Raw genomic sequence first — 21,822 nt, 5'->3', positions numbered from 1 at the left:
GTCGCAGTTCTAACCTAACCTAACCCACTCGGGTTAGGTTAGGTTAGAACTGCGACCCTTACAGAAACGAAATTCTAATATAAAATTGGGTTATGTTAGGTTGGAACTGCTTCCCTTACAGAAACGAAATGCTACAAAAAAAGTGGGTTAGGTTAGAACTGCGACCCTTACAGAAACTAAGTGCTACAAGAAAAGTGGGTTAGGTTAGGTTAGAACTGCGAAGAACGTCACCCAACTGCGTCAAGCGCAACGGGCAATACGGGGTTACAGTACAATTTCTGGCGAGGCTGCATGCGTGCTGGCTGGATCTCTGCCGTGGGATTTGGACGCGAGAGCACTTGCGTCAGTTTTCTTCTGGCGTGAGGAGGCGCGGGGCCAAGATTTCTGGCCAGCACCGCGCGAGATCGAGGCCAAACGTGAAGAGCTCTCTCGCGAGGCGACTGATGAGTGGGTGGACCGGCTGGAACGACCGAGCGCGGGCGTCCGGACTATTTCGGCGATTCGTCCAGTCATGTTCCAGTGGCTGGAACGACCACACGGCGCCCTCACCTACCGGCTCGTGCAGATTCTCTCGGGGCACGGCTGCTTCGGGAGATATCTGCACAAAATTGCCGGCAGAGAGCCAACTGAGGAGTGCCACGAATGCGGCGCGGCAGTCGATACCGCACAACACACCTTGGAAGAGTGCCCAGTGTGGGGGCCAGAGCGGGCTGACATGATAGCCATAGTGGGGCCGGACCTGTCGCTGCCGGCCGTGGTCAAGTCCATGGTCGACAGTGACAGGTCGTGGCAAGCTGTAAAGACCTTCTGCGAGGACGTAATACAGCAGAAGGAAATGGCGGAACGGGCCAGGGAGATCGATCCAACGGCCGACCCACGGCGCCGCAAGCGTGCTCGACGCAGACGGGTCGCACATGACCGCCGCCTGCCTCCGTAGGTTGACCTCAGGATGAATGGCACGGGGACGCCTGCCATCCTTCACACACGAGGTCCCTGAGAGGGCGACCGTACTGGGTACGGTCCATAAGGAAACGAGGCCATCAAGGGCCTCCGGAGGCAAACACGGACTGGTGCTGGTGGTGCTGTAGAAGTAAAGCGCGAGCGTTCCTACAGCCCACCGCTACAGCACAATGGCGGCAGACGGGGGGGGGTTGTTTAGTGGGTAGACTTGGGGGCCCATTAGCCCAAAACAAGGAGTCCCACATAACCACTCAGGTTCGTCCCCGTGCCCGAGTGGTATGCGTAATTGCATTTTTCCCCACCTAAACAAAAAAAAAAGAAACGAAATGCTACTAGAAAAAAGTGACGAAGTGGATTAATTAATTTAATGGAATAACAAGATGATAAATATTTGCACATTTTTAACCGACTTCCAGTAATTTGCTTTAATAGGATAGCAAAATAAAAAAAATTGGTTATAATTTCACATTAAAATGGACTTCTAAGTTTGGTGATCGTTTACAATTTTTGGGTTAAAAATGATTATTTTGGTGTTATTTGTTTTAAAAGGATAAAAATATGGTACAAATTTGGGAATCATTTCTCATTAAATAGGAGTTCTTATACATGCCAATTTTATCTCGGAAACTACAGACAATTCGGTCTCGTATTGTAGCAAATTTAGTCTACTTTAAAATTATCCTCGAGTTGTGCGAGAAGCGATTGAAATCAAGAAGAAGATGGTTTTAAATTATCGGCAACTTGGGGACCAGTGATCCAAAAGTTAAAGCCAAGGGATCTATTTTCGGATGTGTGCGAGGATGTTGTGAGTGTTGCGTGTCGGACCATTGACAATAATTAACATTGTAGTGGGTGGTTTAAAAATGTGATGTAGACATCCCCAAACTTTAAATACACTTTTCGTCGGGTAGTCACACAAATCCCTTTTTTGACATTTTGCTGGGACATCAGTTAGCCGCGACCACGACCAGTGAAGATCCGATTTTAAATGTGATTTAAATTAAATTTTAATATGTGTTCAAAACGCGAAAGTTTTAAATGTCTTTAAAAAAGTCTTGAGAAGGTAAGGTAGGGTCGCCTAAGATCGGATGTGATACAAGACCGGATGCATCTGTGGGCACGACAGTGCCCCCGCCAAGTCGAGCAAAACAAAGAGGCACGGCCGTACCATCCTTTTCTCGAAGCCACTCAGGCCATTTTCAACGTTCTGTAATTTTATCATAGTTTAAGCTAGAACCCTGAATTTGAACCATAACATGATTTAGATATATTCTCAATAACATGTAATTTTAACATGTAGTTTAAGAATTATTGCATGTCAAAGTTCCTTAGTTTTCTCACTGACACACTCACTCACGATCATCATAATTCTAAGGTACTTCGAGCAGACCCACAAGCTCCAAATTTGAAAGGTAATTAGTTTTTAGCGTATTATAAGCCAATAAAAACTTAAAAATACTGCAATATCAGTCACGTTTTAAAGATTTAATAACTGCACAAGTAAGTTTGTAATCCTATATAAATATATGCGATGACAATTATTTGCGTATTTTTATCGTATTGTTTATGGAAACCGCTAAATGTATGTATTGAAATATAAATTCTTTAAGACTATGATTTGAAAAAGTGATCTAGGAAAATATTACTATGGCAACGAGTAACGAGAAAAAGTTTATCCATCTAGGAGCATAGTGCCTAAGTGCAATAACTATACCGCACTATTATATCAATTATATGTAACGAAACCACAATAAAGCTTTAAATAGAAAAAAAATATGTATTTATTTTAATACACCTTTAAACTGAGTCTAATAGTAAGATATAAAATGGTAGCTTTAAGATCAGCAATACCTTGTTTCATTACCACCTTATCTACCAAAAAATTAAACTCAAAAACTGTTTTCAATAAATATAATTCTAATTAGTTATTATCACTGTAATGTTTCCGTAGGTAACAGTTCCAATAATACTTACCTACAAAAACGAATAATACGAATTATATAAATAAGTACAATATGGTCCCATAACAATTCATAATTGGTATTACCATAAATCTTCTATTCTATATCACTATAATTTAAGGAGTACCTACGACACGTATTGGTAATTTGGTACCAAATGCATCAAAATAATTACGACTTTAATGGTAGTTTATTTACAAGTCGGTTTTTGAAGCCATTTCTCAAATCACATTTTAATACTCACTAAATTATACATTACAGGTTTTCAGAGCGTGATGAAATATTTCTACACTTAAACGGTACTTTGTACATAATCAAATAATCTACCTACATTACTTTTTCATCTACAATACATTATGAATACTGTGAAAATACTTCTTCATTGGCACCTACGCAGGTGATTACATATTTAAAAGTGTACCTATACTTGAATCTATGTAATAAATAGGTAATATTATAACTACTTTATTTTTAAACAAAATAAACAGAGAATTACAGTACCTGCTACATATTGTTAAAAGCGAGGCCTATATTAAAAAAATAATGAAATAAATATCTTTATCTTGTTACAAAAATAAAGATTTAACACACTTCTAAATATATGTAATACACTATAATAGCTCACACATATACGTATGATAACTTCAGAAATAGTTGCAATTAAAAATATTAAAATCTCTGTTTTATCTTATAAAATATACAACATGAATTATTGTTTTTGTTTACAAGTAGCGAATTATAGGAATAAGTACTTGATGATATAACAAGTGTAAAATTTCAAAAATATGTTTCGTAGATAATTAGATATATCATCATGTGGGTATTTCCAGTCCTTACCAATCTCTGCCGGCGGTGAAACCGGCGAATGCAAGAGTCGGGGTGGTAAAGGATGCAAATAATCCATCGTTATACCTACATTTCATCACTAATGTGACCTCCGATATCGATCGTTCGAAAAAGTAGCAATGTTCTAGTAGCTAATTAGAGAGTGAGTCGATCGGTCATGTGCGGTTGTTGGGCTGGACGGTGATGGGCGCGGGAGTGCTGGCGGCCGCGGGGGCGGGCGAGGCGGACGCGGGCGCCGGCGGCTCCGGCGACTCCGGCGCGTCGGCCTCCGCGTCGCGCTCCGCCACTTCTTCTTCGTCGATGATGGAAATGTCACGGATCGACGGACGGTGCGATCGACGCCAGCCTGTTGATCGATTAAAAACTTACTTTAGCCGGTGTTCAAAGTTAAATTACCGGACTCCGGAAAAAAAACCCAAAGGAGATATCGCATCCTTTTATACAATATTGACGAATAGAAATAAGTATGTTTTTCTAACTTTTTAGCTATAAGGTCAAACTTTAATTTTGATTACAACCACCACCACAGACCCCCTCTATCCTGTTAAGGTAAATAAAGCTCATTGCAGAGTTTTGTTTTAAGAAACAAAAATGTATTAGGTCACCTGCTGGTTTTTATATACTTCCACATCTGCTAATGTACAGAGATTAGTATGCACTCTGGAGCAGTTAAGATGGGTCATACAAATATCCATACAGGAGACCTGTTTTTACGGTGCTTGGAATACATAAGTAATTAGGTTAGTGTAGTAGAAGCATAAAATTATAAATTGGGTGTATTTCATTAGTCAACAAACTGTTTCGCAGTTTGGCGAAGATTTTCCTGAGAAAATTCCTTAATTGCGAATATTTTTCCTGACACTGATGACGACGGTGGGGGACTAGTGTCTACCTACAAAGATTTGTTAATTAATAATTACGAAGATATTGATTAAATTGAGTGGATCTCATTTATCACTTGTTTTGGATTAATTAACGTAAATAAAAAGGTACTTTATAAAAAAAGTCTCTTAATTAAAAAAAAATCCTGACATTTTCGTGCCCCGTCCGCATTCCTGACAAAAAGCGAAAATTCGTGACAAGTCAGGAAAATTCCTGTCATCTGGTAACCCTAAGCGCGCCAGGACCCCCGTTCTGTGACAAACATTAAAATTCATATTTGTTCCATTCTTAGGGCCACTGCAGACACGCGTGAATTCAAAGCATGATTGTCTGATTTATATATTAACTCTGATATATTTAGATCCAATGAACGTAAATATTTTAGATCCTATTCAGTTTGATCTGGCAGATTTATTAATCCGTGACCAGATTATATTTCATTGTTTCAGAATTTATTATCAGTCCTGAATTTTAATCTGGCTGCGGTAAGCCTTGCCCAAGAATAGACGAGGATGTCAGTATCCATGTATTATTTAAGAGGATAGTAGAATATTGAAATTTGAGTAAAATAGATATTATAGGTATTTGCTACCTTCGAGGTAGTTCGTAAATTCGATAAACCATGAAAATGGCAATTGGCATTCGTCCCGTTTTACTTGAAATAATATATCTCTACCTGCTGGGTTGTTTTTTATAACAGCCCAAAACAGCATTTCGTATTCATACCCCCCAACCCGAATTTCTGTGAATTATAAGTACCTACTTAAGTAATGTAGAAAATTTTGTTCCTTCGTGGTCTATGATAAGTTCATATATTTTAAGGATAATTAAACTAATTAAAAATTAACGAGATGCATGTGATAGAAGTATGTTATGCAAAGAAATCGAATAATGTTATCACGAGAGGCATAGAATGGCCGTCCACTTGGTATTCGTATAACAAAACAGAATGATAAGCGCGGCTTACCTTCTAATACAGGCGGTTTAGTGGTCTTGGTGAGTAGTCGAGGGCCAGTGAGTGTGATGACGATTGCCCCGAGAGGAGCGGTGATCACGATCGACAGAATGCAGATATTCAGGACAATGTCCGCGTATCTCTCCAACGTGGGATCGATGGGCGTACCCGCGAGTTCCGCCATCTTTTTTACAGAATCCATAGCAACTGGTCCGAGCGCAGCCTGTTAAGGATAAACACATAGGATCTTATATTAGTTTGTTTTCCAGAATTTATTATTTATGTTCCCACTCAAATTATCGAAAACGCGATTTAGCGCTACCTACAGGGTCCAATTGTAAACCTGAGATCCAGTATTTAAAAATTTCATAAAATAGTAGGTACGTTGAGTTGACGTTGTACCTGTACGGTGGCTTTGGCCATCCAAGAAAGACCGACGAATATTTTTTCTTTCATGTTGAGGTTACTTCTCACTGCGCAGGTGCTAGTAAGTATGGCGCGAAGAATCATGCATCCAGTTAAAATACCTCCACCGACGAACACCAAGTCCAGTTCCAGGTCTGCGATCTGTAAATTTGTAAACGAAATTTGAGTAATTACTATTACTGACTTATAAGCGCGTTTGTTTTGGAAGTTAATTTGATGATTTCCTTTTCGCTTTCTATCATATATGGCGATTGCGTTAATTGGAGTTGAGTTAAAGATATTAAATTAATTAACTAATATGCGAGTGAATCTGCTCCACTCCCTAGAACACTTTTAAGTACTTGCATAGGTAACCAATGTTGTTAACAAAAGGTCTTTTTTGATAAAAGGATTTTAACGGTTATCCCAGTAGTGGGATAAGTAGTTGTACGGCAGCAGTGATGGGGAACATACCCATACTACGTGACCCATTTTTTACAACTTTTTACCCCCCTCTCCATCTCGGTGACCACACATATGTACATATATGCAAAGACACCCCCCTCTAGTCCCTCTACCTTTCACGTTGTTATTAATAATTATTTAAGTTATTGTTTGCAAACAGAAAGTTAATATGTCAGTGTTTAAAAAGCGGTAAACGCTGCGCGCGATATTTGAATATAGATCGAAAAAGCGCGAGATTCCCTAGAGGACATTGTCTCCCTTCCCTAGCACAATTATTGAGTCTACTTTTTCTTTTAGGTTCGAGGGCCAGAGCAGTCAGAGCCGGAACAGGATTTCATAGTTTTTCAAATAAGATAGCCGAGTAATTAAAAAAAAATCAAAATTCGTTTATTTTTTAACAAGGTTTATCCTGGGTGTCGAATCCTCCTATAAAGTTTGACACTTGTGTATTCGCTCTTTCATACAATGGTGTAAAATATTTAAAAAATAGGTTTGACAATATTATAACTAAAACTAAACATTACAAGTATTGAGAGTTCTAATGGTTTTTTTTTCCTGTCGGTGTAAGTGCATTAAGCGTTCGCGGTTGTAAATATAATATAATATATATAGTAATGGGTATAGGATAGGTTTCCATACCCATTACTATAGCATTGGTAGCTGAGGATGCCACAGGGAGTATGTCAAAGATCTGAATGACACATACCAATGTGGTAGCTGAGGATGCCACAGGGAGTAGGTCAAAGATCTGAATGACACATACCAATGTGGTAGCTGAGGATGCCACAGGGAGTAGGTCAAAGATCTGAATGACACATACCAATGTGGTAGCTGAGGATGCCACAGGAAGTATGTCAAAGATCTGAATGACACATACCAATGTGGTAGCTGAGGATGCCACAGGGAGTAGGTCAAAGATCTGAATGACACATACCAATGTGGTAACTGAGGATGCCACAAGGCGTACGTCAAAGACCTGAATGACACATACCACAACTTGAGCGCCAGTAATGGAGAACAGCATGGGCTCGAAGAACATCCAGAATATTTCGAAGGCGGTCGCCACAGGGTTGTCTTCCATCTCCCAGCCCTGCTCCGACCAGTTCTTACCGGCGAAGAAGGCAAAAGCGATCACCGCTAGGGGTCCTGCAATTTAACGAAGTTATTACGTAATACAACAAATCGATTAAAAAAATAATTATCAGCTATAAATGAAATAAAGTTACATCCAAATATTATTTTGCGCATTAATCTTAGCGTATCATAGCCAAATTGATTTTAATTCTTAGGTAACATTAAATTCTGTGTTTTACGAGTATAAGCGGTTATTTCATATTTGTGCGCAATGAAAAAAGCGCTTTTCCTAGTTGGCGAGGTGAGAAAAAATATATTTACTCGTTTCGTGTATTATCTCCACTAATTACTTACTACAAAGTTTCAAACAAATAAAAAAGGTATTAACGAGCCATTTTTAACATATTTTAGAAAATTTGTTTCTAATAGATTTTACTCGTTGGGTACATACGAGTAGTTACATACTTATATCTTCACACAGCATTATTCTTAAGGCTTCACTTCAAAAAACATATTTTTTCAAGTTTTTTGTATTTTTCTAAAAAAAAGTACGGATTTGCGCCTCGCCAAACAATTTCGAACTAATAATTTTTCAAGTAAAAAAATTGTGCTTCTGATTGTGACGCAATACTGACCTGCGCCACCCCATCCGATTTCTTCCGAACCAATCACCGAGACTATCCCGCCCGCCAACAACATCAGCACTCGAAGAGGCACCACAAAGGCATCGCTCTTTTCTGGCACTACCTTCACCAAGTAGCCGCAAGCTCCACCGAACACGATTCCAACAATTATACTCAAGGGGCCCTGGAAAGTAATAGTACATTTCGATGCTAGTGCGGAAAGTATGTCATTACTTCACGAGTACCGAGATATCTTGCCACAAGCCGTAGGTGAGTGGCAAGACTTGGGACGAGTGAAGAATGACATTTCCGCACGTGTATCGAACGACGTTTTTTAATACAGTTGCGAAAAAATAAGAAAGCAACAAGTAAGGAATGGAATTCGAAACTTTTATATTATTAATTCTGTGACATCATTGACATTGACATTATGAAGTGGTGTTTTTCTAGCTTTTATTCGACTAGAATATTTTTTTATTGAACCCACTTAAATGAAAGTTTTTTTTTCAAATGCATGTTCTATAAGACAGAAACAATTGTAAATATTAAAACATTGTACTATTATTACCTACCTAAATATCATCATTAACGATTATTTGTGTATCGTATATTTATAAAAACAATATCGAATGTTGCCTTTGGAAACTTAAAACATTCTTGTAGTAAGAAAATACGCCTCTTCTTTGACAGGCGTTCCGTTCCATTCAGACAACTTATTAAGAACGGTTTTTCAACATTAAAAATACTTATAATGATGAAGAGGTAAGTAATAAAATATGAAATATGCATATTTTTCGTTTTCTTACATTAACAGTAGGTTTTATGTCGATTACGACGTTTAAAGGAAACTAATATTAACACTCATCAATAAGTAGTTATGAATTGGAACAAGTAAAAATTAAAAAAAATTGGAAAAGTAAAAAGCACTAGTTCGCGAAAACCAACTTTCCGCACGCTAAACAGCCACGAAAAGTAGCACTTTTTGAGCAACTGTATTAAAAAACATTTTACATGTTAATCGCATATAATTTGATCAAAGTTATGTGAGTGGAGTAAAAAAGCGTAACGTGCATTTAATTTGACAGTTTTGAGTCGTCTTTGAAGCTTACAAATCGGGTTACATATATATCTTCCTTTTATATCTGACACTATGTTATTTAGCAAAAAATAATCCTTCTGATGAACCCTTTCGATCGGTATGATAAAGCTACAGGATGATTTTTTTCTCGTGTAGCGGGTTCGATTCCCGGTTCAAACGTATAATTATTCAAAAATCTATGAACGCAGTTAAAATTGTTTTTAAAATTAAAATAATGTCTTCTTTCAGTAAAATGTTCTATCTACAATATTTAAGGTACTTTCCCTTCATGTGGCATGGGCGTGGGACGTATATATATTTTATTTATTTAATAAATCTTACAGCTACCTATCTTTACAGTTTACCAATGCGATAGTGTAGACAGGCTATATAGAATGTATAGTTAAGATTATAATTTTATTATTTTTGGTAAATACCGTAAAATTTAAAAAATGTAATTTCGAAACAATGTAAAATTTCGAGAGAATAATTCGAAAAACAAGAACTATATACTTAGCGCCACTTGCACCATGCCACTAACCCGGGGTTAAGCGGTTAAACCGTTAACCCAGTGTCAAATTGTACTGGTAACCATGGTAACTCCAGGTTTAACCGGTTAACCCCAGGTTATGCTGTTTTGTTTATGGTCATAATTTCGGTGTGCCCCTCGTAATTACTGAGTAAATTTTATTATCTGTGACATGTTTGCGATTTTTTGATTTTGGCTACGAAACCCTAAAAGCACCTGAGGCCGGGTCGTATAGCCACGATGTCAATTATATTATAAATATATCGACAAACGTCGATCGAAAAGTAAAAACGTATCTGGATGTCAGAAGCAATAAAAAATCACGTGATCCTGTCCAGTCGAAGGCCAAAATATCGCAAAAATATGTGAACACGACATTATTGTCTAAGGTGTAAGAGCGAACACATATTTTTGAAACTTTGGAAATATATTTATGCTCTTGACTTGACTGTCCATACAGTACCTATTTAAATTTCTTTTGGCGTTTTCTATGAACGATTGTGACGCGGCTAAGCCCCTAAAGTGCTATTTAAACGATTATTGCTCGTAAACTTCGAATAGGCGATCGAAGGTTTATGTTATAGGACCTTAGGACTTATGGGTTATGGGCGAGAATAGAAAAACTTTGTCACATACTTAATTCAAACTTCGATGATGGTATAGTATACCTGTAATTATTGGCTGTCGTTAGAAAATACACCTACATAATGATGAACATGTCAATAGTTACTAATAAATTAGTCTTGAAGGGATACTTACTTGGATAATATTCATAGTCATGGAGGAACTAGAGAACATGATGGAGGAGACAATTCCGAACACGGCTACACTGGCAGCGTCATCGACTCCGGACACGGCGAGGACCAAAGTCGGGATGCCCTTAGATACTCCGTAGCCTTTGTTTCTGAGTCGGAATAGGCAAGGCACAATCACGGCGGGTGACACGGCGGCTACTACCGATCCTAAAAGGAATGCTGCAATAGAAACATCAGTCTATGAAAATAAGCTGTTTAGTTTGATTTTGTACAGTGGATTTATTCTATGTAGGTATATGCAAAATGCCCAATCCGATGGCTGCCCAAATCCGATTTTAGGACAAACTAGATTTTCCAAGGCCGAACCAGTTCATCCTTTATGCGATAGGATAAACCGATACAGACTAGGCTAAACTGGTCCGTCCAAAGGCCGATAGGAGAAACTAGTTTAATCTAGGCTGAACTGGTTGAGCCTAATATTAATAAGTACACTTGAGGATAAACTGGTTTGGCCTAGTCTATACTAATAGGGAATTATACGAATGGGGATTTCCCGCATGCACAGGTCTCGATGTCGGCGGCCGATCGTAAGATCAGGCAGATCGTGAAATTTGAAAATCTTTGTCTCATTCCGCTACGCGGGGCTCCTATTTCTGAACAGTTTGTCCTTCGGGCATCTGAAGCCTTTTTTTTAAATCTGAAACAACCTAACGAACCTATTCTACCTTTCTATTGGTTTAATGTGACTACCGTTAAAACATAATACAGATTACGTTCTACCTGATCTTACGATCAGCCGCCGACATCAAGACCTATTACTCGCTTTAACATTTTTGACTAGGCAAAATTAGTATAGACTAGGCCAAACCAGTTTATCCTGAAGTGTATTTATTCATATTAGGCTCAACTAATTCAGCCTTTGGTTAAACTATTTAGTTTCTCCTATCGGCCTTAGGACGGATCAGTTTAGCCTAGTCTGTACCGGTTTATCCATCGCATAAAGGATGAACTGGTTTGACCTAGGAATAACTAGTTTGTCCTAAAACCGGGTTTGGCTGGTAACATATATAAAAAATATAAATGTGCCATTTTCAACCAAAAGGGTACTTATTGACGCTTGTCAGTAAGGCGCTATTTCCATATAGCTTCAATTAGAAATCAACCTTATCGACAAGCGACAATGTGTTACCTTTTGGCTGAAACGTCACAAATAGCTACATTTTAAACTGACCATTTAGTACCTAAAACTTATCTCTTTGCACTAAGGATCACTGAAGGAACAATGGAAGTATGGATTCTACAAATTTTCACCGTCTTTAAAAAAAAGGAGTTTCCCAGTTTCAATCTATTAGTTCTATTGAGTAAAAAACAGTTTCCAAATTAAAACTACGTAGGTCTCAAATTGATTTATACGTAGTAGGCATACAAGAAATGCCGGGAGGTACGAGTATATAGGTATTAAGATAATACATGAAAATGAAATAATATCAAAAAACCTTCATAGATTACATTTGGTTGAGAATGTTATCCTAAACAAAATTAGAATTGTATAAATAGATGAAATTCCATTCAGAATTTGCTAAGGTTCATGTATCTTATTTTGTAATGTAAAATCAATCGCATATCAAATCTTTTATTCATAAACAACTATCAATGATGTGAATGTGATTGTTGCTTTTATTTACTTAGATTAAAGTATTTAAAACATTTTTTCTCTTTTTCAAGTCCAGAAGAGCGTGAGGCAATTCATTACTTACCTAATATTATCATATTAAATGGGACCATAGCCCACGTATATTACTTATGTATGCGTTAAGCATGTCAATTATTTTTTTGTAAATAATAAATAATAATAAATCAATGAGGCAAGTAAACGATGGTTGTTTCTGACTACGAGTATTAATTACATCTATAGGTACATAATTACAACCCTTCAATTACAAATCAAGTCTATATGTGGAATCAGGCTTTCTCTTTGCCCTGAAAGTAATACAGTGTTTACACAAGGTCAGTTACTAAGAAAATTTACTTAAGCCAATTTAACATTGGCATCGTTTAAATAAAGATAATTCTATTAAAGACCCAGTCCATTTAAATATGTATAACAATTCAAATTTTGCTTCATGTCTTGGTTCAGTGGATTGTCTTGGTTATAGGCCATGTGTAAAGGATCTAGGAAGTTTTTATACAATCGTGCAAATATCAGGTAAGATTATTAGGAGTAATCATGAAATCATGACCGACGTACCCCAATCCCAAGGTAGCCCCAGCAAGAAGTGCACCAACACTGCGCACAGAACACACTCGAAGGTCCACGGTATCAAAGCCAGTTTAATTACAGTAAAGAAGAACTTTTTCATGGCAACGGGATCCAGATCCAGGCCGGCTCGTGTTAAAATTATCGTTAAAGCTATTTTCCTGCAATAGATAAACATGGAATAAGTTATAATAATTTGTCTCTAACGCGTATGTATATTTTTAAGATAAATTTGATTGACGATTATGCAACATGATAATGGTTATGCAATATGGACAAAGACAAAGAAAACGTTACTTTCTGACACTGCGTGATAGTATTTAAGAGACGAGCGCTCTATGTTACGGACGCGATAAGCAGGACCAAAAAATACGCCTGCAGGTCAATATCTTTTTGCACTGGAATGATTACCAAGTTTATTGCATAATGTTACCAATGTAGCAAAAAGATTGTTGCTTGCTAAGACTATCAACACTAATGGTAGGTAAGGAACATTTGACGAACCTTATATACGAGCAGACTTTTTGGTATTCTTCATCAAAGTGGACAAAACCAACATTTTTCATAATAATTCCTACGATAAGCATTCCTATGAGCGCCGGGAGCGTGGTTATCTTGACCATCAGCCAGCCGCCGAAGTAGGCCGCGATGGTGAGCACTGTCAGCGTGAAAAGCTGCCCGCCGGGCGCCACGGTGTCGCCCATGATGATCCATACACCCGCCCACACCAATATGCCTGCACCAAAACACTTATATTACCACCTACAAATACCCCACACACACACAACTTTCTAAGTAGTATTAATCGATCGAATCATAAAAATTGTAAAGGTTTAATTTACCAATGATGAATACTGATAAGGTCTGCGCGAACTGCCGGTAAGATGGACATAGCGGATATGGACATATCTTCTGCCAATGAGGAGGTTCCCACGAGGGAATGCCGGAGTCTTCTTGATGGCACTTTGCACAACAAGCGTACCACCACGACCTAAAAGCAATCATAACGTTGTAGCCTAGAATCAAAACTGAGTGAGTGAGTATGAGTCACTGTTAATATTCATTTGAAAATACCGTAAAATGGGGTGAATAGGTTTCGCGGGTAGAGTTGGGCTATGAATGGGAAGAGAAGGTTTGAAAGGGGGGTGAGATGGGTTTTTAGGGCTACTGCTACAAAAATAATGTATTCCAATTTAAAATGGAGCTATACTCATAATTAAAAAAAATCGATCCAACAATCTTCCAAAATCACCTTTGTATGAAAACCCATCTCACCTCAATTACGAGGGACTACGGGGTGAGGTGGTTTTTCCTGTTTATCGTCAAAGTTATAAAATGGAACTACCCAAAATAAAATAAAAACTAAAATACAAACGTCCGGACCAATTATTTTATACACCATTCAGTTTGCATATGTAAAAATAAAATGTTATCGAGGTTTGTATGTCAGTTTTGCTCCTACTCACCCCATTTTACGGTACGTATGCTCACCTTTCTATGTGTTCACTTTGCTGCGATAATGCTTTTTTGGAATAAATAGAGGATGTCGTTGAATATTTCTTGTATCTTCCTTCGATGTGCGTTGGTCGATCTAAGGAGCAGACACAAGCGTTACTCGAGACTAAAGCGAATACAGTGATGGCAATCGATACAGTTAATGTAGTATTGTCGTATTGTTCATGTCATGTGAACCGTCAAGTGTCGTCAAAGACATCTGCTCGTTCCTACACCCGCAGCCGTTATTAACTCTAGTAATTCTCCGTTACTCGGAACCCGTTGTTTATTTTAAGAACGACTAAAACTTAGCATGCAAGAGTTACGTTCACTCAACTTTCGATTAAGTAATCGGATAAGTACATTCAGTAAGTTTTAGGAGTATTATACATACAGGTTGTACCTGGCCTTTGGATATTTTGGACAGGTTTTGACTAGGGATTTTATGAATGATACTGTGCAATACCCAATACTTGGAGAATACCCAATGTAGTTACTATTCCGTCCACCAAATCAAAATTCACCCAACGCCAATTTCCGACTCAATCGGCTAAGATATATAACGCAGTTAATAAAATACTTAACATCTACCCAATGCCACACTTCAGGTGTAGAGATAGTGTAAGATCATGGCTGACACTAGATTACGAAGAAGCAGAGGCACTATTATGAATCCTACACACACACACACACACACACACACACACACACACACACACACACACAGCCAATTATGTTTTGTGCATTATGTGTAAAAACAATAAAAACTATCTTGTATTTTGTATTTGTATTGTATATTGTACAAAATACTTATTGTAAGAATCCGAAGTAAAGAACAATGCAACAAATTAATAATAATAATGCATATATGTATATTATATATGTATGTTGATTTATTGAAAATAAAGTACCTAAACTCATTAGAAGCTAAAGCTCTTCTGTTTCTGAAAGTTAAGGATACTGGATATTAGGGCTCACGAGAGATAACGTCCATAATGGTTTATTATTTAGGGTCATTATTGAAAGCGATGATGAGGCCTAAATATAACTGATGAAAAAGTTGCATTTTTTCCACAAGAGCGACAAAGTAATGCGATGCAAATTTTGAGTTGTTTCCTTATGTTGGCTGGTGGAATTGATTTTTGAGTGATGATTTTGAATGATGATAACTATTTAATAGCGTTCATTTGGATTTGATGGATCAAATGAATGCTATTAAATATTTATCATTCAAAGTATTCACTTGAAATTCCATTTTATCGGCCAACATGAGGAAATAACTCTAAATTTGCATAAAATTACTTTACCACTGTTGTAGATAAAATGCATCTATTTTTTAACAGACTTCAAAAAAGGAAGAGGTTATTAATTCGCCCGTATTTTTTGTGTTTGTTACCTCAGCTTTTGACACAGGTTTGACTGGTCGTGGTCGCGGCTAACTGATGTCCCAGCAAAATGTCAAAACAGAGATTTGTGTAACTATCCCAGACCATAACCCAGACCTTGAAACTTAAAACGTAGACCGGTAGGTCGGTCGGAAACTTAAACCTAAAAACATTTTTTTTTTAAATAAACCGACTTCAAAAATGATAAAATAATCAAATTATAGTTTGTCAAAGGACTGTCTCATTTCAAACATTCTTCTTCTTCTTCTTTGTCGTAACCTCATGGCTGAGGGACGTGACAAGTGTGGACACTCTTCACCAGTGCTCTCCAGGCCGCTCTGTCTTGGGCCCAGTGCATGCTAGCCTGCAGTGTGGCGTTTGTCACTGATGTTATTCTGTCCGCCCAACGCGTGGCCATACGTCCATCCTTACGCTTCCTTGCCATGCGGCCAGTAATTATGAGCCTTTCCAGGCTATCTGGCCTTGTCCTGCTCAGATGACCGAAGAAACCAAGTACACGTTGGGAGCAAACAGTGGAGAGCCTCGTTGTAACGTTAAGTTCGTCGAGAATAGACGCATTTGTACGGCGTTCAGTCCATGAAATCCGGAGCATTCTCCGCCAGCACCACATCTCGAACGCATCTATCCTGGAACGGGTATCGGTTTTGATGGTCCAGGTTTCGGACGCGTACAAAAAGATAATAATAATAATAATAATTAGGGCAGCTTGTGGCGAGCTGTTGGGGAGTAACGACCCCACGGACCCGAGTGCTCCCGAGAGTCGGTCAGGGTCTCCGTCTCCGGCGTGTCTTCATCGGTCGGAGTGGACCCCAGGGGACCTGCAGGACTCTCAGCTCTGGCTTGCCTTCATTGGCCGTCCAGAGAGGAGTCGCTAGAGCTATATGCTCCAGGGGTGGAAGTGAAAGATGCATAAGATGCGAGTTGGCCCAGTGGCTGGTAACAGCTACTGGGTAGAAAGCGGCGCACACTTCTCGACACCCCTGAGCCGCTCACACTGGTGTTGCTCCTGGTCGTCTTCACGACGGCAGTTTCAGGGGCCCATCTAGTCGGCGGCGAGTCACCACCTGCCTCGATAACGTGTACATACATTGTTATGGCAGGTGTCCGGACCTCTCAGCAATAGCCCAATCTTTTAACCAGCCAAACTTCAATACCATAACCGGCACTCTTTTCCACTGTATTTACCTATATAATAGCCCTTACGCCTGTTGGGACCGATTTACGGGTATCTATTTGTACCCGTGAATGAGTTCTAGCAGGTGTATTACATAACAGCAAACTTCTCCAAAGGGCCTCTACGTGTTGGATCTGTATCCCCACGCACGCCTATCAAATGACCGGGATGTATATACCCGTGAGTTTATACGAGATACAAATAATAATAATAATAATAAAAGACGTTTATTCAAGAAGTTGTAACATAGGTACATAATAAAAGTACACGATAATGCTTACAAACTAATTGAAAGGGAAGGTGGCTCAGCTGATGTCTGTGCCAAAAAGGCTTCGGGGCACAAGGTCGAGAAAACAAGGGTCCGCATGAGTCTGACCTTTGTTTTGCGGTTTATGCTTCTGTTCTCCCATATTTTCTCGAGTCTTTTCACCGCACCTTTGGCCATCTGTGCTCTTCTAACCACCTCTTGGCCGCATTCACCATCGTCGCTTATTTGGGATCCCAGGTACACAAACTTGTGTACAACCTCCAGATCGTGCAACTCGTTCGTTCTCTGCGTATGACCAGGGCGATTTCAAACATAGACAGAGAGAATCATACTATCTTTGTCTTACACTAGTACTAGCATCCAAAAGAAAAGGATGAGTATAGTTTTTTTGTTCTTATCTAATGACAATGTGACAATTTGGTTTGACCAACTTCATATTATCAATTTTATGTGTGCTAGCAACTGATATTTATGTTTAAGGTCGGTGCCAAGCATGGTTACAATACCGGTCAATAATACTCCCAAGCAAAGAATGTACCTAGCTTTCTTTCTTTCTTTCTTATCGAATCGCACCAGGGTTGGAATTGCTATGCTAACAAATGTTTTTAACTTTTGGTTCGGCACCGATTTTAAGCATATCAGTTGCTAGCGCATATATGTAAAAGGAAAAACATTTTTTATTATATCCTTTTTTAGGCGTTTTTTTAATAGGTTTATTGAGGAATAAAAAGAGCCTTTCCGAACTAGTATGGTGAAAAATATATTAAAGCATTCCACAAAAGTAAATCTAGTTACATGTTATTGAAAGACTTCAATAACATAAATAATTACTGTTCAGAGGCTGCGGTCAGCCAGTATAAGTACGCATTGTTTCCGCTGTTATGTTTGTTATGTTCAGCTTCATTGGATATGGGTTTCTAGAAATGGGTTTTATTTCTATGTTTTAAAAATATCGGACTTGTGACAAATTCAAACGGTTTTTAATATTTGCCCATTTCTAATAATCAGAATAAATACATCAATTAGGATGTCGTAAGATTTATTTCCAATTTTCATATAACGTTTAGAAGTCAAGTATAGGTAAAAACCGGCCAAGTGCGAGTCGAACTCGCGTTCCAAGGGTTCCGTACATTACACAATTTAAACAATGTATTTTTTTATGTGAAACGTGAGTGAAATGTCTTTAAAATACCCGTAGGGGTCGGATCAAAAACTAGCTAATTAAGTCCGACTCACGCTTGACTGCACATTTCTAATAGGTTTTCCCGTAATCTATTTTGTGTATTTTTTCAACATTTTAGACCCAGTAGTTTCGGAGATAAAGGGGGGAATGGTAATTTTTTGCCTATTTTCTTGAGTAACTTCCAAATTATTTATCCTAAAATAATAAAAAAATATATTTTAGATCCAAACAATGAGCTCTTTTACTTGATATGTAACACAATATAGTTTGAAAAACTTTATTTTTTAATTTTCTCATTTACCCCCCAAAAGTGGCCCCCATGTTTAAAATTAATTTGTTTCCGTTACATGTCCGTCTTTGGGTCACAAACTTACATATGTATACCAAATTTCAACTTAATTGGTCCAGTAGTTTCGGAAAAAATAGGCTGTGACAGACGGACAGACAGACAGACGCACGAGTGATCCTATAAGGGTTCCGTTTTTTTCCTTTTGAGGTACGGAACCCTAAAAACTTAGCTAAAGGCCCTGTTGCTTGTGTAAGTAATGTGTGTTTGATAGACGTTCCTTATTTGAATTATGACGTAAGGTTTGCAGATTCATAATTTACCTGGCTAAGAAGTTTTTTTGAACAAACCTCGTTATCATTGTTGCAGTTCATTGAAAATAAGTCTGTAGCATGTTGGCAAAGATACATACTCTAAATTCGCCTTTAGTACATAACTTCGCTAACATAAAAAAAACATAATTTCGGTATAACTAGTATCATGGCATGGCCGTTTGTACTTATTTAATTCAACATTTAGGAGTTAGAAAAAGTTTTAGGCGAAGTTGGGGACGGGTGAAGAAGTCAGGTTATTTTACAATTTTTATTTTTGGATAAACTTATTTTACGCAGCTCTTATTTATTGTGAATCCATTGAGTATTTTTTTTGGTAAAATTATTATTTTAATATTTTACTTGGGCGAAGTTGGGCACATAAATATTGGTGAAGTTAGTGTTCCCTACGGTATCTCTATCAAAACTATCTAGTTTTGCCAACCCTTATTTTCAATAAATTCCAACATTAATAAATTTATTTTTCATAAATTAAAGAGTTCGAAATAGTTGTCAATGCTAAGTAATCTATTCAAGAGTCCCCGGCAAGGGCGGCAAGTTCGGTTCTCCATACAAACCTAGTTACGCTCCCATTTTAAAACGAGTAGCTAGTTTGCTCTAAAACTTAGTACTTACAATAGGATAAGGTATATCTATGTCTGTAATTAATTGGCTATCTATATAGCTTCAGATACCTTAGTAAAAAAATACAGCGAATTTAAGTTTTTCATATCAAACTTGTTTTTTCTCTATTTCGTTTGTTTTATAATCTGGAACTGTACAACATACATACTTCATTTCATTGTATGTGCAAAGTTTTATTACAATCCAACACGAAGTTTTAAAATGAGAACGAAACTCCGTTTGTATCGGAAGGTGAAATTCGGCCGTTTGCCGGGGACTCTTAACGTGTTTTTTGTAAACTGTACACAGTTACATGCAAGAGGGGCTTCAGCTAACTTTTTTACATTATATGTCCTAACTTGTTCATCTCTCTCTTTCTCTCTTTGCCTTTCATTCACGTTAGCGTGTATAAAAATTGCAATCAAAAGATGCAATTATTTATCTTCAATATTTTGGCATCTGATAACATGATTAAGGCAGCAAGTAAGTTTCAATTATCATTAAAAAGCACATTACTTACCCCAAGATGTATCCAAGTCTCCTGCCATAGCATTGTGGAGGTTGCTCTTTCGCCGCGATGGCCCCTCCGCTTGACTTGACACGCGGCCATTCCTTTAGAAAACATTACATTTCTAGTTGAATAAAGTACGTACTAAACAACTAGGTACTAGTTTTAATTTAATATTTTGTTTGAAAATGACAAGAATCAATAAACTTCAACAAAATAAATTTAAAGTTAGGTTATTTTACTGAAGCGGAAATTCAGCTCCTATTGTGTTCATATTAGGTAAAACAAGTCTTCGTATTTAAGTGTGTTTTTTTGGTATCAGCATCGCCCGTCTCATTAGTTTTTCGTTTATTTCTTATTTCGTATCATTCTATTCGTCACTCGTTCTTTACTCGTCTTGTTCGCTCTTTGTCACTATCTTCTGTAACTTGTCTTATTCGTTTATCGTCACGGTCTTCTTTAGTTTCATTCGTCATTTGTCGGTGTCGTTTTTTATCTCATTGACGTTTTCGCCGAAAATAATTTGACAAGTTCGGTTCTCGACACATTCGTAATTAGTCTCTTTTATTTCTGATTGCATTCCGAGTTCGTCACATTAGTTTTTCGTCTCAATCGCTATTTGTGAGTTTTGTGACTATTGTAGTAGTAGTAGCAGTAAATCACTTTATTGTACAAAAAAATGGTTAAAATGAAATTCACAAATTTAGTTTTTTACTATTGTTTCATTTGAAACATAAATAATCATTAAACTATTGCAAATATCGTGTTCAATACCTATTTACTGCATAATATTACCTGGAAATGGGTCCAAAACGAATACAATAATGACTTTTACGAAAAATTACACGACCGAGAACGAGACGAGTATCAAATGCACCCAAAAAAGAATGAGACGAATTGCCCATGAGAGCAAAAACGAGAGTGACAAAAAACGAATGTGACCTAGGAAGACCGTGACGAAAAATGAATAAGACATCTTAAGAGAGAGACTATTTATAGTCGTTACATGTAGACTTGACTTAAGAATTTATAATGATAAAAAACGAACAAGACGAATAAAGAACGAGTGACGAATACAGAATGATACGAAATAAGAAATAAACAAAAAACTAATGAGACGAGCGATGCTGATATCGCGTAAATTATTTGGTCCGTCTTTAGCATGTCGCATTACAGAATTACAGCACAAGAAAAATTGTACTTTATTTCTAGTACTTAGTTCATAGTCTTTAAAAGAAGCTTCATTATGGGACTAATGTTACAATACTTAATTCACGAAGGCTGATATTTGAAGATAAAGATAAGATAAAGATTCTTAACACGCTTTTTATTTGCAAGAATACTTAATTCTAAAATACAGGTGTTGTTTTGTTAAAATATGGTATCGCATAGACATGCAAATTTTCCAAAAAAAAATGTTATCTAATAGTATAATAGATTTAAATTAAAAAAATTCGAAAAAATTCAGTTAAATGCCTACAATCTGAAAAAAGTTTCACTTGCATCGTGGTTTCCTAAAACCACAAAATTAATTAATTAAAATTCTGGGCCATCGTGTAGAGGAGACATTATACCGGTTTTTTTAGTCCTTGGCTCGCGTATGATAAGTAAGCGATATTAATAATTAATTACAGCGCCATTGTGTGTTGAGTAGCTGAATTACATTAGCGTTGGGCGAGCTTTTGTAAGATAATTAAAGAGGATATTTATTAAGTTAAGATTAAAAACGCGATTTTAATAGGTACCCTAAATCCAATAGTTTTCCGAAAATTTTCTCT

The 21,822-nt window shown here is 37.5% G+C and overlaps 1 protein-coding gene across 4 annotated transcripts in view; it reads right to left on the bottom strand.

The window, feature by feature from the left end:
• Positions 1–2,857: 2,857 nt before the first annotated feature.
• Positions 2,858–21,822, bottom strand: part of LOC134740963 (sodium/hydrogen exchanger 9B2-like) — a 72,632-nt gene continuing 53,667 nt past the window's right edge. For all 4 annotated transcript variants that reach the window (XM_063673638.1, XM_063673639.1, XM_063673640.1 and 1 more), the window contains 11 exons: positions 20,057–20,148; positions 14,282–14,381; positions 13,633–13,781; positions 13,295–13,526; positions 12,782–12,951; positions 10,538–10,752; positions 8,184–8,355; positions 7,466–7,620; positions 6,007–6,171; positions 5,617–5,827; positions 2,858–4,113 (listed from right to left, as the gene is read on the bottom strand). In XM_063673638.1, coding sequence (XP_063529708.1) covers positions 3,923–4,113; positions 5,617–5,827; positions 6,007–6,171; positions 7,466–7,620; positions 8,184–8,355; positions 10,538–10,752; positions 12,782–12,951; positions 13,295–13,526; positions 13,633–13,781; positions 14,282–14,381; positions 20,057–20,148 — 1,852 coding nt within the window. In that variant the 3' untranslated portion in view covers positions 2,858–3,922. The remainder of the gene's footprint in view (positions 4,114–5,616; positions 5,828–6,006; positions 6,172–7,465; positions 7,621–8,183; positions 8,356–10,537; positions 10,753–12,781; positions 12,952–13,294; positions 13,527–13,632; positions 13,782–14,281; positions 14,382–20,056; positions 20,149–21,822) is intronic.

This window comes from Cydia strobilella, chromosome 4 (assembly GCF_947568885.1).
Source record: "Cydia strobilella chromosome 4, ilCydStro3.1, whole genome shotgun sequence".
NCBI lineage: Eukaryota > Metazoa > Arthropoda > Insecta > Lepidoptera > Tortricidae > Cydia > Cydia strobilella.
Note: the sequence above shows the minus strand (reverse complement) of the source record. Positions and strands in the feature narration are given on the sequence as shown.